The sequence below is a fragment of the Lissotriton vulgaris genome, chromosome 10 (genome assembly GCF_964263255.1).
Source record: "Lissotriton vulgaris chromosome 10, aLisVul1.2, whole genome shotgun sequence".
Taxonomy (NCBI): Eukaryota; Metazoa; Chordata; class Amphibia; order Caudata; family Salamandridae; genus Lissotriton; species Lissotriton vulgaris.
The window spans coordinates 19782553-19800249 of record NC_141698.1 but is presented as its reverse complement, the minus strand read 5'-3'; the positions used below and the strand labels follow the sequence as shown (position 1 = coordinate 19800249).

Below are 17697 nucleotides of genomic sequence, written 5' to 3'. Positions count from 1 at the left end.
GCTGCGCAGCAACGCAATGTGGTGAAGGAGCTAGTGGGTGCAGACGGGGTTTCTGTTTCCGGTGACGCGGAGGTGGCGGACTCCTTTCGTAGCTTCTATGAGGCGTTATATGCCGCGGAACCCTCCTCGCTGAGGGACGCTGAGGATTATTTGGAGTCGGTGACCCTCCCGGTACTAGAGCCCACCCAAGCGGATCACCTAGAGCGGGACATCCATGTGGAGGAGGTCATCTCCGCCATAGCACGATTGAAACACGGTAAAGCCCCGGGCCCGGATGGCTACACGGCCTTGTTTTACAAGACCTTCTGTTCCACAGTGGCGCCTATCTTGGCTCGCCTGTTCAACTCCTTCTCCGAACCGGGGGCTATTCCGCCGGACCTTCTTTCCGCGACTGTGTCGGTTATCCCGAAACCCGGGAAGGACCGGACCCTGTGTGGTTCTTATAGGCCTATTTCGCTTCTGAATGTTGACCTTAAGCTCTACACAGGGATCCTAGCGGCCAGACTTGGACTGCATCTACCGGGTCTGGTGGAGGCGGACCAGGCTGGCTTTGTACCCGGGAGACAGACAGTTGACAACACCAAGAGGGTGACACACATATTAGAAAAGGCCTCGCGCGTCCCGGGGGAGCGGATGTTACTGTCGGTCGACGCGGAGAAGGCCTTTGATAGAGTTCATTGGCCGTACCTTGAGCTGGTTCTCGGGAAACTGGGAATCGGCGAGAAGTTCCGCACCATGATCTTCAATTGCTATAAAAGACCATCAGCATCGGTACGGGTCAATGGGCACAGCTCTAGTAGTTTTGACATTGAGCGCGGTACGAGACAGGGCTGTCCCCTCTCACCGCTTCTGTTCGCCCTCTACATGGAGCCGTTTGCCCAGAGGGTACGCGATAATCCGGACGTTATTGGGGTTAAGATGGGTCAATATACCCATACCGTTAGCCTTTATGCGGACGATGTCCTGTTGACCCTAGATGACCCCAGGAGGTCGCTCCCTGCTTGCGTCCAGGAACTGAACGCCTTTGCACGCGTGGCCGGCTTTAAGATGAATATGGCTAAATCGGCTGCCCTGGACGTGTCGCTTGCCGCGGACACCAGGAGAGACCTTCAGCGTCTCTTCCCCATGCAGTGGTCCTCTTCCACGGTGCCATACCTAGGGATCCTGCTGGCGCCTTCGCTGCCTGAAATGGTTAAAGCAAATTACTCTTCCCTTGGCAAGAAGATTAAGGAGGAAGTCGGCCGATGGAACAAGGGCCTGCTCTCGTGGCTGGGCCGTATCGCGGCGGTGAAGATGACGGTGCTGCCTCAGATTTTGTACCTTTTTCGCGCCCTACCTCTCCAGCCCCCTGTGGGCTGGATACAGCAAGCGCAGGCTGACATCTCACGCTTCGTGTGGCAGGGCCGCAGGCCTCGGATGAAGAGAGTTCTCTCTACGCTTGCTCCGGAGGCGGGGGGCCTTGGTATCCCGGATCTCCGGAAGTATTTTCAGGCGGCGCAACTTCGATATTTGGTGGAATGGAGCAGGTGGGAATCTGACAAGCACTGGCTTTTTCAGGATCAGGCGGTAGCGGGACGTACCCTTCAGGAGGTTCCATTCTTGCGGCGCGCACATCGCCCGGCTAACCTCTACGCCTCCTTTGTTACCCGGGTTCCCCTGCGAGTCTGGGATGCGGTTTGCGAGCTCCGCGAGCTGACTACCTTCCCATCACCGTTTACACCCATAGTTGGTAACCCGGACTTTACTGCGGGCTTGGAGCCGGGAGCTTTTTCCCACTGGGTGAGCGCGGGTTGCAGGGCACTTTTTCAGATTTACGGACCGGAGGGGGTGCTTCCTTTCCAGCAACTTCGACAGGAGTTTGGCCTGACGGAGGTAGACAGATTGCGCTACATGCAGGTCCGCCACTGGGCTCTCCAACCCCAGGTGCGCGACGTTGCAGCCCGTCAGATCACTCCTTACGAGCGCTGGCTAGTGACCAGGACCTCGGAGGCCAAGCTTATTTCCGACCTATATAAGTTTTTCCAACCCCCGACGTTTCATTTCCATAATCCGGGGAGGGAGCGCTGGCACAGGGAGTTGGGCAGGACCCTGAGTCACAAGGAGTGGGACAAGATCGCATATCGGGCGAGGCACTCTGCATACCACACTGGGCTGACGGAGACCTTTACTAAGGTTTCCACCTACTGGTACTACACCCCGGAGAGGCTCTATGAGATGCACAAACTCACTGACAAGGGCTGTTGGCGGGGCTGCGGACAGGAGGGTACTCTATCGCACATTCTGTGGGATTGCCCGGTACTGACTGCTTACTGGAAAGAGGTCCTGGATGAAGTGGATAGACACTTTGAGATTGAGCTGCCGCGCTTCCCGGCGTATGACTTGCTAGGCCTGCCCAATGACTTAATGTACCCGCTGAAGTCCCGCAGGGGTAGGCAGATTGCTATTGCGCTAGGCTCAGCGGTCCAAAATATCCTTATTCACTGGCGCACCTCCACTGCCCCCTCCATCACTGGTTGGCTACATAGACTCTGGCAGGTTCTGGGTATGGAGAAGATGTCGCTTACAGTGGCTGGAAATGTAGATCAGTTCGAGGAGCTCTGGCACCCCTTCCTGGCACTGCTGTCCACAGAATTCCGGGAGCTCACATGTCCGAGGTACCTGCGCCTTCTTAGGCTGACGCCACCGGCGGCCCCGGCAGATTAGGCGGGATGGGGCTGGGGGGATTAGGGGTTGGGGGTAGGCTGTTTGGGGCGGATGCTTCTACTAAGGGCTATTGGACGGGAATGTTGGGGTATTGTTTTCTTCTTTTTCCTTTTCTGGGGGCGGGGGGCTGGGAGGGATTGCGTTGTGTTTTGCTGTGTTGCAGTAAGTTACTTGCTCTTAGCTTTGGCTGGGGGGTCGGGGAATATAGGAGGGTTATGCGCATTACTTTACTGCCTTACAGTTGATGCCTCTCCTTCCCCTCCTGGACCACCGACCTCCCCCCTTCCGACCAGAATTGCTGCAACATATCTCTTTTTCTTTCATTGTACTGTATGTAACCTTGACCTCCTACTTCCCTTCCCCATGTTTCTTTTGTTTTAATAAAAATGCTTTAAACCTAAAAAAGTCTTGTATAATTATTTTATAAACTGTAGAGAATCATTAAATATCAAGATCATATTTGATATTTTGGCTACGTTTGATTCTTTCAGTCATTGGTAAAATGGCTGTTTTTACAAGAATCATTCCCAATATGTAACATCACATTTACCCACAGAGAATGGGCAAAACCCCTTGATACATCAGCCACCTTTTCAAGTGAGTGAGTATTGATAGTAGGTGAATTGCCAAACAGCCCAAGCTTTAACATTCAATACAAGGTGTGGTGACCGGTAGATGGGAAAAGAGTGCTGTCACCAAGCATCTGGGATAGTGGTGAACACATGACACCAGACTTTTGGAATGCTGCTGCAAAAAGTTCTAATCAAGTTCAACAAAGATTGGAGTGATACTCTTTGTATTTGCAGTGATTCAGCTACGTATATGAAAGAAAAGTGTGATGTCCTGTCAAAATCAATACCTGAGCTGAAGTGCTTCCCTGTAAGAGATCCTTGTCACTTGTTAGATGGTATGCTGAAAGCATCTTTACAATCTTTAGAACGAATGAGGAATGCTATTGACTTTTTAGTCCACTGAGATGCACTGTTTGTTATGCGTGGGACCTAAAGAGCAAATATTTCTCATTTTGTGCGGCATTAAAAGAAAGAGCCATCCCAACTGTGTCACTTAGCTGGTGGCTTAGTCTCGGAGGCGGTGAATGCCATATTATCCATGTGGCAACAGTTTACAGATTTTTTGCTGAATGATGATGCCAAAGGCAAGAAATGTGAGGATATTTGGTCGCATATTGCTAGTGATGTGAAAAAAGTACACTCTACTGCATTCTTAGATTTTTACAGGGAAACAAGACTACTGTAGTGGACATGAAAAAACTAGAGTCTGAAAAAACTCTTGTCTGCCAAGTGTTCAGCATAAGTGGTGTAGATGTGAAACATCTCCTTGAGATTAGGCGGGCCAACACTTTTAATGACGTTGGCACTGCAACATGTCCATGTTATAGTGCTTGCCACTTGGTAGGCAAAGACAAGGTGGGAGCAATTCAGGAACTTTTATTTTACAATGTATGAGAAAGGGCTTGTAATGATGCATAGAAAGGATCCTTCACTAACCATGGCATTTGAAGTCAATGAAGCCTCACTGTGGTACTCTGCACAAGTTCTAGATCCCTTCCATTAACCATGCAACAACTCAGGCATACTGGTACCTGACAGACTGGCATATGCAACAACTCAGGCAGACTGGTACCTGACCGACTGGTATATGCAACAGCTCAGGCAGACTGGTACCTGACCGACTGGTTTTCTATAAAGGAGAGGTGGTCCACAAAAGGAAACCAAGTCCACATTGGTTTTCACCGATTTTTGAAGGTGATAACACACTCGAAAACTCTGGACCTCTTGAGTTTTCAAACAACAAAGTCTTTAGAGAGGGTGATGAGTATGTTAAGCATTACATCTTAGTGTCCTTAGGCTCAATCCTTTTTGTATGAATAGAATCAAAGGAGTCCGTTCTTTATAGAAAAATTGCTCTTTATTTGTGAGGATAAAGACGTAGACAGCCGACACGTGTTTCGCCCCTGTGGCGAATTGCGCCAGGGCTTTCTCAAGGCTGTAATAAATCACAGTAAAAAGTTGTAAATTTAATCTTTAAGAAAAAGGAGCGCCTAAGACCCCAAAAGACCATGCGAAAGTGCGGAAAAGGAATTGGTTTGAAGTGCAAGTTCTTTGTTTGTGAAGTCTGGCATGTGAATACCGAAAAGGAGAAATCCCTTTTAAGAAGAGGGTATGTGCATGCAGGCGAGAATCGCCAGACAGTGAGGATTTCAACACCTCGGGTTATTGTGCTCAGTAAGTGCAGGACTCTTGAGATTTTAAAATAATATACAGTTAGATGAGATATGAGTGATCAAGAGTAGACAAATGCCACCACTAGTCTAGTTATAGAGAGGGTAAGGATATTTTGTCCAAGAAATAGACAAGTTGGGGGGCGTGAGAGAAGAGAGAAATTCAGCATTGTTCATGTCATACCTATTTACAATTTTATGTATTCTGTATGCTTCGTCATTCTTTACACAGTAAGTTTCCACATTTGGTCCGGTTTGTAAATCTGTTGACATAATATTTTCTCTTTTTAGATAAAAATCTGTTGTGTTATAAAAAGCCATTTTGTACTGTAGTCATTAGTAATCTAAGTTTGCCTGTTTCTAAGTCAGATGACAGTCTGATTCAGCGTTTTCAAGATTTAAAACACAGTTATATTAAACTATACACATTCATTTTTTCTGTGGTCATTGGTATAATATTTACATAGATTTCCTTATCAAATGACAGAGAGCATTTTTGTTAAAAAAACAATTTAGTAGCTTGCAATTTAAGGTCTTGTTTGTAACATAATAAGAATCGATTTAGCATGATTTAGGAAAGAGAGATTTTTTCAAACCAGAGGGGTTTAAGCCCTTCAGAGTGCTGCAGAACGGGCTAGATAGATTATTTCAAGGACAGGCAGAGTCTGCGCAGTTTGTTTCAGAGCATAAGCAGGCGGTATATTCCCTGGAGCAGTGGTTCCGCATGCTCCATAATGGAGAAATCAGCCTGGCGGGTGTTTAAGGGAAAGTGCATCGGTAGTGCGGCTTCGTTGTCAAGACCGCTTTACCGATTTGTGCGTCGGGACATGACAGCAATTATTTTATGCAGCGCGTTCGTCTCTGAACAAACGGGAGCTAAATCTCGGGCATTGGAGCTCTAACTCTCTAGACGAGCGAGAGCTTAGTTACGGGCGTTGGAACACTTACTTATTAAGGGATTAAATCCCTGGCGTAACCCTCAAGGTTTCTCGTCTCTCCGCCAAAGAGCCCCTCTCTGAGGTGAGCCCGTCGGGGATTGCACCGCCTCCCCGACGAGGAGCAAACGCCTATGATGAAGCATGACACCCTCGGGTGTGTGAGGCAAACACGTCCAACATAATGGATGCCCAAAGGTGTAAAATATACACCTTCGGTCGAGCCAATCTGTTTAATCTCCTTTAGGAACAGTTCAGCAACCCTCCTTTTTGAAACATTTAGACTACTAAAGAAAATAACATTTAATGAGGGGCTGCATGAGGATGGATATGCCGCCTTGAATTTGATCAACAAGGTTGTAGTTGCTTGGTTTGGATTGAGCAAGTTGAAACATTTCATTTGCCATTTTGGACCTAAACGGTCTCTCAAAAGTTGTGCCTTGTTCCCTAGGTAAACGTGCATGATCAGGCAACTGGAGAGTAAATTATATGCCACTTATCCCTTCATCAGGAGTAAGGAAGCCCTGTGCACCTTTCCATCATGTCAGCCAGTCAAGTCTCTTATGTGTCTAGCTCAGCCACACTGGGCCTCACAAGGCACAAAACAGTAGAGAGGCAAAGTATCTCAGGTTGACTTCAGTTGACTTGTTGGGAGCCGCAAGCAGGCCCAACGCTGCCTTCCAGTCCAGCCACCGCTGTCCCTCCCAGCTGGTTGAATACCAGCAAACCATCTGTGGGCTAGTCTGTGGTCTGACCCCTAATAAGAGGGATGCTGCGACTCCTCAGTTTGTGTCTTGCCCTCACTGATGTTCTCCCTAGATGACCCAGCTCTCGGATTTCCATATTCTTGTCTCGGGGCACCCTGGCTTTCCTAACCGCGCCCAGCTAGAGCGGGTCCGCTCAATCAAGTCTGATTTGCATATGGCCATGTCTGAACTGGGTTGACGAAGTGAGATACAGAACGATGATGGATTCAACCCAGATCTGTGACTGGGGGTGAGTGTCTGAAAAGTTTCAGCGCTCCGTCCATCATCGCCTTGTGTTTGCTCTGCTCAATCTGCACACCTGTTTGTCGTAGTCACTAGTAGCCTTCAGGGGGGTCTTGGATAGGAGACCCATCAAACGGGACTTTGGTTAAAGTCTATTATAGAAGGATCTGACCAGAGGGGCCTGGATCCCTAACACCCAAAACTCTGAAGTGTCCTCTTATTTCGGATATCACCACTACTTACAACAGGCCATTTTCATCAAGTTACCAACCCTGTAAAACTCATGATGGGTAATCGGGAAAGCTTGTCTCAACCATCTGTCAGTAAGGGCTAGGGGGTAATTCCTAACACTTCCCTCTGCTTTCTTTCTTCTAGGTTTCTCCGCGGCAGGGGCAGGAGTGGTGCAAAGGGCACAGCGCCCAGTACTTCGAAACTAGCGCCAAAGAGTCGGTGAACGTGGAGGATGCCTTTCTTTACGCAGTCAGGGCGGCACTGAAGAATGTAAGTCTGTAGACGAGGAATGTGCCTCTAAGCATCAACATCTACTTTTCACACCTGGGTTTTTGTGTGTAAATGTTTATATGTATTGTTGCTATTTATATAGCTCTTTCCAGGGCTGGCTGTAGGGCAGTATGACCGTGCCACTGCACCGGGCACTGACTTTAGGTGGGGGCGTCGTGTTTGCAAGTATATTATCCCGTTCCGTGCTCCTGTCGGCCAACGCCCAACGGGAGCACTCCCTCCCTGGTACTGCGAACGACCGTTGGCTGGCGCAGCCCCGCCCACCCATTAAAACGCCTGCACCGCGGCGGTATTGCCGCCGCGGTTAAGGCGTTAAGGATTTAAAAGCACCTGCTGCTGCTTTCCGTGCCTCCAGCAATATTTAGGCAACAAAAAAAATGTCAAGATAACACCTGTGATTAATGTTCTTCCTAGAGAGAGATCGGAGTTTTGTCTAGTGGAAGTTTTGACTCATGGTAAGGTAGCGCAGGGAGTTAATACGCCTGCTGCAAAGAACATGCAAAATGCAGATCCCAAAGTGCCCATAATGTAAGTAGGTCAGTGGGTTGCTGCTTTTGTCTGAGAGATCCTTGTGTTACCTGCAGTTAAAATCCTAACATAAAACAGTTTGCTATTAACCGTCATCAAAGAGCTGCATGCAAAGTAGGTATGCATTAGAGCGTTTTGATGTTTTCCTCAGTCTTTCATTATGGGGATGTTGGAAAAAGGATTCATTTGGATAGAAATCAATTCTGATTATTAAAGAGAACCCCCAATCATGGTATTACGTTTTAAATTCTGAGTTTGTGCTTCTCCAGCCAAGCACTCTTAAACTATCCTACCTACCAGTATGGATGACATGTGATTCTTTCACCTTGTAGGCCTTTGTCTTACTTAACATTTCCTATACACTGATTTACACACCTATGATAGATTGTCTCTGTGTAGTATGTGTGATGCAAAGTACTCAGACACCCAATGAATCTGAGAGAGAGTGGTTATGAAGACTTGAGGGGCACTGTTAAAGACTGTAGTGAGGGAATCCGTGGGGCGTGCCCATGGGGGCGCCAACAAGCATTGTCGCACTGGGCGCCACCAGCGCTAAAGCCGGCCCTGGTGCTTTCCATCTTCTTTGCAACGCCAAAAAACGCTTTCTAGATTATTGAGTCAGTAGCTGCTCCATATTCATCATGTCCGTTTATAGCAGCGGTCTTCCTTTCCAGTGAATCGGTTACAGTCTGTTCGTTTTCTTTGACAGTCTTCACTACTCAATTCGTTGCATTTGGTAGCGTAGTGTTTTATTCATTCAGAAGCAAAAGTGCTGACAATACCTCCCACCAGTGAGAAGAAAGTGTACCTGTTAAACACTATTTTAACAGGATACCTCTGCAACCAACTATAAAATCCCCACACCCTTATTAACTAGGACATCAAAATTCTAAGGGCCTGATTTAGCCTTAGACGGGCTGAGGAGTGTCTGTCGGGATAGCTTGGGATGGTGAAGGACATTACCTCCGCCATCCTGACAGTCATCCGTCTGCCAAATTTAGAGATGACCGCCAGCTCAGCGGTCATCTTTGTATGTTGAAAGGGACCCAGTGGTGTAGCTAGATACACCACCACCCCGGGCATCTCCTAAGTTGACCGCCCGGGTGCAGGTAAGAGCGGGGGAGGTGAGGAGTAGCAGCCGATGGGCGACTTGCTCTTGGATGCTGGTGGGCGACTTGCTCTTGGCTGCTGGTAGTCGACAGACATGACTCCAGCAGCCCCAAAAAACAGTGCTGCAAGGGGTGGACCGCCCCCCACTCCGCCCCTCCCCTAGCTACGCCACTGAAGGAATTGTCATCACAGGAGTTCCTTTCAATGTACTAAAAGTTTGGTGGATTGCCGCTGTTAATTTTGACTGGCAACTACCAAACTTTTACAAATGTTTAGTTGTTCAGGGGCCTCACTTGTCAAACCAGGGGCTGGGCTGCTGGAAACTAGCAACAAAACATCCCCCTCTCCTTTTCTCCGGGATGTAAATTCAGACCAGACAGGTGTACTTTGCTTTAGAGAGAATTCCACTGGAAGGGATAATCAGTAGCACTCTCTATGGAGTGATAAGATGCAGAAGTGATCTGCAGTTAGGAGGGAAGACGGCGGCACTGGCTACCACCAACCCATAAGCTCACCATAGAACCTTAGGGTCTACACATAACCATGTGAGGCCCCAGCCCAGGGTTACCCAAGTGCTCCTACGTACGCTTCACACGACAAAGCCACCAGTCACATCCGACTACACAGAGTTACTATGGAGAGAGAGCCAATAGGCAGTGTCCCCACTGGGATGCACACCAACCATTGTCCTAATTGTGTCTTGGTCTTAGGGACTGTAGCAATCCATGTTGACAGTAGTACCACTTGGGGTGCACTCCTATCACCCAAAAGAGGTAGCATTCTTGTTAGTAAGCATCATCAAAATCTTAGTGCAGGACTTGTCACGAGACTTGTGACATCGGCCTTTTGCACTATAGAGCATAGTGGTTCTGCCTGAATGATCAAATGAGGAGCAGATTGTCACATTACTGCCTCTACCACCCTGTGTTAGATTTTATTGTGAGCAGAGGCTGTTGAGCATTCATTGAGTGCAGGTACACCCTGTACAAAGCAGGGTGTGCTTGTGACGTGTGCAGTCCACAGTCATGTCATTGTGTGGTTGTCAGTGCCACAGGTTCCACACATACCCACCAGGTGCCGGCTGCACCCCAGCTTCCTACCCCAGCGTGGCACAATGAACCTTCTCACTGGGTCCATTCTACACCAGTCGCCTTTTATTTGAGCTTCCTTATAGGTTGTGTCATAAGTTGATAAAGTCTATGTCTCTTAAAGAAAAAAAATCTTTGGTTAGCATTTGTACGTGTATTGAAATTCGCGATACACACGGCACGATATTTGCAAAAAAGTACAAACAACAATTTGCTCCAGGTCTCCTGGTATGGTGCACCCACCTTCCTGCCATTCAGCCAGGGGTGTCCTGCGGCTGAAATTTTTAAAGGGGCTGAAGCTATTTCGAAGGAAGATAAGTCTGTGTGTCTTAAAAAGAGAATTGTAAAATAAGTTTCAAGTTTTGGGCAATGAACGATGCTATCTCTGGTGTCTGCTACATTTCCAGTTCCAGGCCTTTTCCCCCTTCTCTGAAATTTGCATCCTGCCACAAGGGACTGGAAGACTCAAGTCCCTCCTTCCTGCTCTGTCCTCATAACGTCATATAACCGTACCTTGTTCTTGAAGCATCGTTGAAACTTGGGTCCAGCGATGCAACTCACAAGTGACTGGTCAGTGCTAACATAACTGTTCCCCGATAAGTTTTGTAGGGTGTGGCCCGGGGGATGGGATGTGTGCTGTGTGTGTGTGTGTGTGTGTGTGTTTGTGTATGTATGTTTGTATGTATATATATTCCAAGGATAATCCGGCACGGCGCAGGCTTCCTCCAGGCTGCAAGTACGGACACGAACCCAAAGTAGGTGCAAAAAGTAGTTTATTCAGTTACGGTGTTCCCAGTCATCACGACGCGTTTCGCGCTTCCCAGAGCATCACCAGACATAGGTTTAAATACATTCAATACATGATCTCACAGCCTACAAATGGCATAGATATAGAAGAGTTTTCACCGTCCAAACTACAAAAACTATTTCATCAGTTCAATAGAGATTGGTAAACTTTGTGAGTTTGGCATTTTAACCAAGAGAACATAATTATTGTTCAATATGTGAAATAAAAACCTTGTCTCATACAAATAGTGATAGCAGAATAAACAAGAAATCGTGTTTTTAAAATTCAAGATTTTTTTGATACTCATTATTTGAGAGTGCAGAACGACTACTGATGTTCGTCATGTTTTTGGAACATAATGCAGAATATGACAAAATATATCTGCACTTTTGAAAATATTTATTTACAAATGCTTCAAATGGAAACGATATGGAGCCCCATATGCTGTTGATGTCCATATACTGTATATAAGCATTGTTATAGGAGAGAATGGAGTGTAATGTCTAGGTTAGACCTCATACCTCAATGGGGGGTTTTTGTGCCAAAAGTTAAATGGGTTTTCAGATGGAAAATAATATCGGTCAAATACCTTATTGCCCCATTATATCAACCAAATAAATGTGCCACTGATATTATTGTATAGGAAAATGTGCAAATAACGCATGTTTTTAGGATAAGATGTTATGTTTCATCCAAATATATTCAACAATCAATAAATGGTACTCAATAAACATACACAGACATAGGATTCATAAATACGCCTATAAAAACCTTAAAATGGTTAGTAAATGGCTAAAAGAATGAATTCATATGATATCTAAAAACCATAATATATAAATTGATTTTTTTAAAGATGGTGGAACATAGAACAATTAATACAAATTTTGTATAAATAACAATCTAAAAGTCATAAAACATGCTTAATTATTTACAAATCCTATAAAAACCTGTGCACAGTAGCAATAAGGCCAATATATGTTCAATATTATAGACAGGTGTAAAGGTCCTCTGTGATATTAAGGCCTGAGGGATGCTTTGTATTAAGTTCAATTATGTACTGTGTTTCGAGGCGGCGTAGTTTGTCCTCCCTGTTGCCACCCAGTCTACTTGCCTGCACACAGTCAATTACAAAGTATTTAAGTTCACTGCTCCTGGATTTATGTCTGGTTTTGAAATGTCTTGCAACTGGGTATGTATTGTCCTGATTACCTATTGCCCTTAGATGCTGTAAGATTCTCTTATGTACAGGAAGCTTTGTGCTTCCGACATAGAGCAGATTGCAAGGACAAACCAGAACGTAGACGGCATACTCCGTCTTACAGGTTAGTAATTTATTGATCTTATGTTCCCTGCGATCAAATGGCGAATGGTAACACGTTTTGTTAATTGCTTGTTTGCAGGCTTTACATACCTTGCAGTTGTAAAATCCTGCATGTGTTTGGTACCAAACTGATGATTCCAAGACTTCAGGACTGGTTTTGACCAGTTCGTCTTTCATAGACTGCCCTCTGCTGTTTGTAATTGAAGGCCTTTTAGTGAGATCCTTTCCTATCACTGGATCACTAAGAAGTAATGGCCAGTTATTGCTAATGATAGTTTCTATCTCCTTGTGTTGAGCGCTATATTGCACAATGAATATAAATTCAGGTGGCTTTGTGGCACTATCCCCACTGTCCGCCAGTAGGTAGTTATAGTTAGGACCTAGCTACCATAGGAAATCCGCAACATTCTATTGGGAATAACTTTGGCGCCGGTTGAGGAATTTGCATGTAATTTTCCAAAATTTAGGCCAGCTCCGCTCCGCTCCTTCCCTGGAAGTTTTGGGGGGATTCGTCATGCGGGGGCCGAAAAAAAAGGGGGGTCCCAAAACGTGTTTTCCCCATGTTAATTTCCATAGGACGATTAGACACGGCTACAGCCCAAACGGCTGAACGGAATTACACCAAACTTGGCAAAATTGTAGGGACTGGTACGCAGAAGTGCCTTTTCTATATTTGGTGAAAATTGCTCCAGTGGTTTTTACGAAAATTAACTTCAAAAACACATATATATCTATATGCGCGCTTCGAGCCCTTACAGGTACGCGAATCGGGGAGCGCACCCGGCGCGACACGGAAGTGCGCGAGCAGAAAGCTGATTGGAATGTTGACAGATACCCGAGAGCCAAACAGTCCGGAGAGTTCGCCATCTTGTGTCTCAGTAGAATCGAGACACAAGAGGTCAAAAAAAAGGGAGAAATGATTAAAAGGGGGCAGGGTAGACACTCCCTGACCCCCTAGGTTTTCTGAGGGGGCCTAGAAGGACCACAAAGGGCAAAAAAACTTTTTTTATTTTTTTATTTCCACGGGGTAAGCGCTGGGTGCGTTTCCATGTACGCTTCCAGGTACGCGTACCCAGAGCGTACCACAGGGAAAAACAGTGAAAGAAAATAGTGTAAAATAAGAATTTGGATTGCTTAGAGGTAGAGTAGCTCCTAAAAGAGCTGTTGTGTTATGTGGGTGATTTAAGTACCAACAAGTAGGTACCGATGCAAAGTCTAAAATTCAAGAGAAAGACTCTGTTCCCCTCATCTGCGAAATGTACACCGTCTCCTCTGTAGATATCTTGCATGTTGTAATGCAAGTTACTGTGGTATATTGAACTCATACCATAGTCTCTCAGGAAAGCAGAAACAGATCCTTTTGGGACCCCCTGAGAAGGTCTAGGGGGTGAGGGGGACTCTACCCTGCCCCCTTTTCACGTTCTGAACTATTATATTTCACTCTCTTCTGTAAATACACAAAATGGCGGCGATAGGGTGCATCAGAGACAGACAGTGAGAGAAAGGAGGCAGGAGATGAAGAGATGTCAAATACACATTGGAGAAAATATAGTGGGAGAAGGGAAGTAAATATGAGTAAACTTACTATGTAACATAAAAATGTTGCACTCTATACTAGAAGTCTCACATTATACTACAATCACTTCGCTACTACCTCATAAATTAGAAATAAAAATGAATAATGTCAACCAATTTTTAATTCCTAAATATTATTATTGCCACGTGATAAAGTGGTGCCACAAATTTTGCAGCACACCTTTGCTGCATTCACCTTTTTTGTCCTTCGGGGAAGGTAAAAAACTTTCAAATGAAGTGTTCTTTCACTTTCCTGGTAGGAGGATCCTCAGGCAGAAATTCCTCTTCAGAATCAGAGGAAGTGTTGTGCAAGCCAGCCATCTCTCCAAAATTAGATGCAGAAGCAGGCAAGAGGTGTTCTCTTAGCAATTGCAAAGAGGCAGTGAAGGATATGGGTGGGGACTTTCAATGTTTGTGGGAAAAAACTGTTATGAACCAATGAAAAGTGTTATTTTAAGGTCACATGACTTGACGCGCTTACGCTACGCGCTCCGGAGCGCTTCCGGGGGCGCTTACGCGGCACGTATGTAGGCGCTTCAGGGTGCGCTTAAGCGGCGCGTCTAAAGGACGTTTTGCTAGATTTTCGGAAAAGCGTTTAAAGTTAAAATACGGTTATTTAAAATTTAAAAATACTACTTTTATGAGTATGCCACTGAATGTCTTGCATTATTATTTACTTTAAATACATATATTTTTTTCGTTCGCAGAAAGAGCGCTAACGCTACGTTTACGGGTGCGCGTACCCTGAGCGCTCCGGGGTTAAAAGAAAAAAGGAAAAATACATTGAATAATTAATGTTTGGCAAATATACATTATTTAAATAATTTTTTTAAAATTATAATAATTAATAGCAATAAAAAATAGCTATTAAAAAAAACGTAATAATTCACTTTAAAAACCATAGGTTACAAACTCGTTATAGTTAGGAATTAGCTTTTAAAAAACCTTTGATATTCACTGAAAAAACCATAGGTTTAACACTCATTATAGTTAGGAATTAGCTTGTAAAAAACCTTTGAAATTCATTGAAAAAAAATAGGTTTCACACCAGTTATAGTTAGTCGGGCAATTTACTCATACAAAACCATTGCAATTCCCACGTTATAGTTAGTTGTACTCACTATAACTGGCGCGCCCGCAATGCACTGCTAATGACATCACCTATTACATCACTCATGACAAAGTCCGTGACATCACTCATGACATCACTCATGACATCTCAAATGACATCACTGATGACATCATCCTTGTGAAAGAGTGGCAGACCCTCTCTCAGTGCAATATAAGTTTTGATACACACTGGTAAAAATAAAATCAAAAAATTTCAAAACAATGGAGAAACTAATTCCAGTTACAACAACCTATTCAGAAATTGCAAAATCTACATACTCATTCACCAACATTTCTATATAGTTACTCATACACATACTCAATCATCATATGTACTCATTCACCTATACATTTTCTTACACACCGACACTCATCCTTAGAGTTACTCACACACATACTCATACATGCAAATAAATTATAAAACAGCCATTCACTTGCTTATACAGCTATACATACACCACTACTCTTACTTCTACAGAAACGTACACATACTTTTTTTCTAAAACAATCACTTATAGGAACAAAAACTTCTTTATTCAGGAACTCTTACAATCTCTCACTCTCCCACATACTTACCTATATGCATCAATTCTCACATATACTAATTTAAAACATATGTAGTTACTCATAAAGATATGATTGAGACAGTCATTCACTCACTAACACACCCATACACACACTCATCCACCCATAAAGTCCTGCACACATGCTGTCTTCAAAACATATACAAACAGTAAGCCAATCATTCATTCAACTATGCACAAAGTAATACCCCCACCAAACCATACAGACACTCATACTAATACTCAAAAAACTAACTAATAACCCATATAGACACTCATGTAGCTACTCACCAACCCAAGCAACCGTCTATAGATAAAGGGAGACAGTGATACAGATATTTACAAATTTAAACAATAATTGCTAATACATGTATTTAGTAAGATACACTTAATAAGTCAGTTATATGTAAATGTTTTTGTACTTGTATAGCGCACAGCTACCCGCAGTGGGTTTCCCGGCGCTTGTACGAATACCGCAAGGGAACCCTTCCTGGCTTTCCCTGTGATGTGTCCACTCCTGGGCACCCCCATGGTGCAGACCAGGCATCCCTCGTGTTGTGGGGGCCGGTGTGGAGACTAAGCAAGCTATTGCCCAGAGTTGCAGCGTGGGACCCATGATCAGAATAGGCACTGAGGCGAGAATATCCGGTCAGGGGAATTAATGAGCCCGAGACCCGCCGGGGCAGGAATCGAACCCTGGTCCCTGGCCAGAGCTCTGCATCGAGGTCTGCCTGCTCTAACCATTGAGCCACACTTCTCCACAATCAATTAAAAAAAAACATCCATTTAGACACTTATTTAACCGTTTGTTCTTCCATCGACATTTAGGTACACATATATAAAACATTTTTTTTTCAGAAAGACACACATTCACTGGATGATGTCATCAGTGATGTCATTTGAGATGTCATCAGTGATGTCATGAGTTATGTCACTGACTATGTCATGAGTGATGTAATATGTGACGTCATTAGCAGTGCATTGCGGGCGCGCCAGTTATAGTGAGTACAACTAACTATAACGTGGGAATTTCAATGGTTTTGTATGAGTAAATTGCCCGGCTAACTATAACTGGTGTGAAACCTATGGTTTTTTCAGTGAATATATATTTTTATATATATATATATATCTATATATCATTAGAGTTCTGTTTAATGTTTGACGTTTTTCTACATTGTGAACCAAAGATTCCATCAGTATGGTCAGTGAGTGAGTCAAAATATGTCTTTTTTGCAGCAGAAAGAAAACGAGCCCCCACCGGATCTGAACTCGGTCCAGCTCACAGCAGAGGGTCGCGGAGGAGGTCAGGAGGAGAAGTGCAGCTGCTGAAGGGACCCTGAAGAAGGCCCAACTTTGATGTTTCGCTACTACATTCATTCAGCCCATGCCACCGCCTCTGCCCTGGTTTCCTTGGTGCGCTGACCCCATGTAGGCCTTGCTGTGTGCGACCATTAAGGGCTTTGGGGCATGTGTCCCAAACAGGGACCACCATCTGTCATGTCACCCGGTGACGGTACGAGGCGAATTAAAATAGTGCCGTACTCAACAAATGAAAATGAACCACAATCTTGACACAGTTGACATTTGCCCATTGGTCTAAACAAGACCCTCAAAGTTTATGACTTTTGAAACTCTAATTTTTACAGTATTTTGAATCAGTAAGTGGTAGGCGGCTGGCAACTGTGGCACGACTTGGCACAAACTGTACTTGCAAGGGCAGAATGGATACAGGAAGGAGCTGCTGCAGGAGGCCAAGAGGTGACCAATAAATATTTCCAGAAGTTAATACCTTGGGTGTGGGTCCTGCTTGAACATGTTCTCCATCATTACATTTTCCATAAATTCATATGCTGTGTCAAAGCATCATCCAGTCTAAAGGTTTTGATATATCTCTGAGTATCACGGTTTATATCTCTGACTGTGAATGTTTACGCTGTTTTCAAGGGGTCCTAGTTTTGCTAAATAAGAATGCTAATGAATATGCAGATCAAGTCACTTGTCTAAGATTACATGATTTGGTGACACAGCGAATCTAGGATTAACCCGGAAACAAGAGCTCCGCCTACCCTACAGGCTCCCAGAGGCCATACAATGCCATCTTCTATGACTTTTCCTGGTGGCGTATGATGTCTGCAGGAATAATTCAATCAACATTTTTCAAGTGACTATTTGGTTTTAGTCTTTTTTTTCAAAAACCTTGCAGCCAGACCTGGTGTTTGAGGCA

General features: G+C 44.8%; 1 protein-coding gene across 4 annotated transcripts in view; it reads left to right on the top strand.

Annotated features, from left to right (window-relative positions):
• The window catches only part of LOC147684356 (ras-related protein Rab-7a-like), a 143773-nt gene extending 126514 nt beyond the window's left edge, over nucleotides 1-17259 (top strand). For 3 of the 4 annotated variants that reach the window (XM_086940256.1, XM_086940257.1, XM_086940258.1), the window contains exons 5-6: nucleotides 7245-7370; nucleotides 16710-17259. In XM_086940256.1, the coding sequence (XP_086796382.1) occupies nucleotides 7245-7370; nucleotides 16710-16802 (219 nt within the window). In that variant the 3' untranslated portion in view covers nucleotides 16803-17259. The remainder of the gene's footprint in view (nucleotides 1-7244; nucleotides 7371-16709) is intronic. The other variant, XM_086940259.1, reaches the window with a different exon arrangement.
• Nucleotides 17260-17697: the final 438 nt, after the last annotated feature.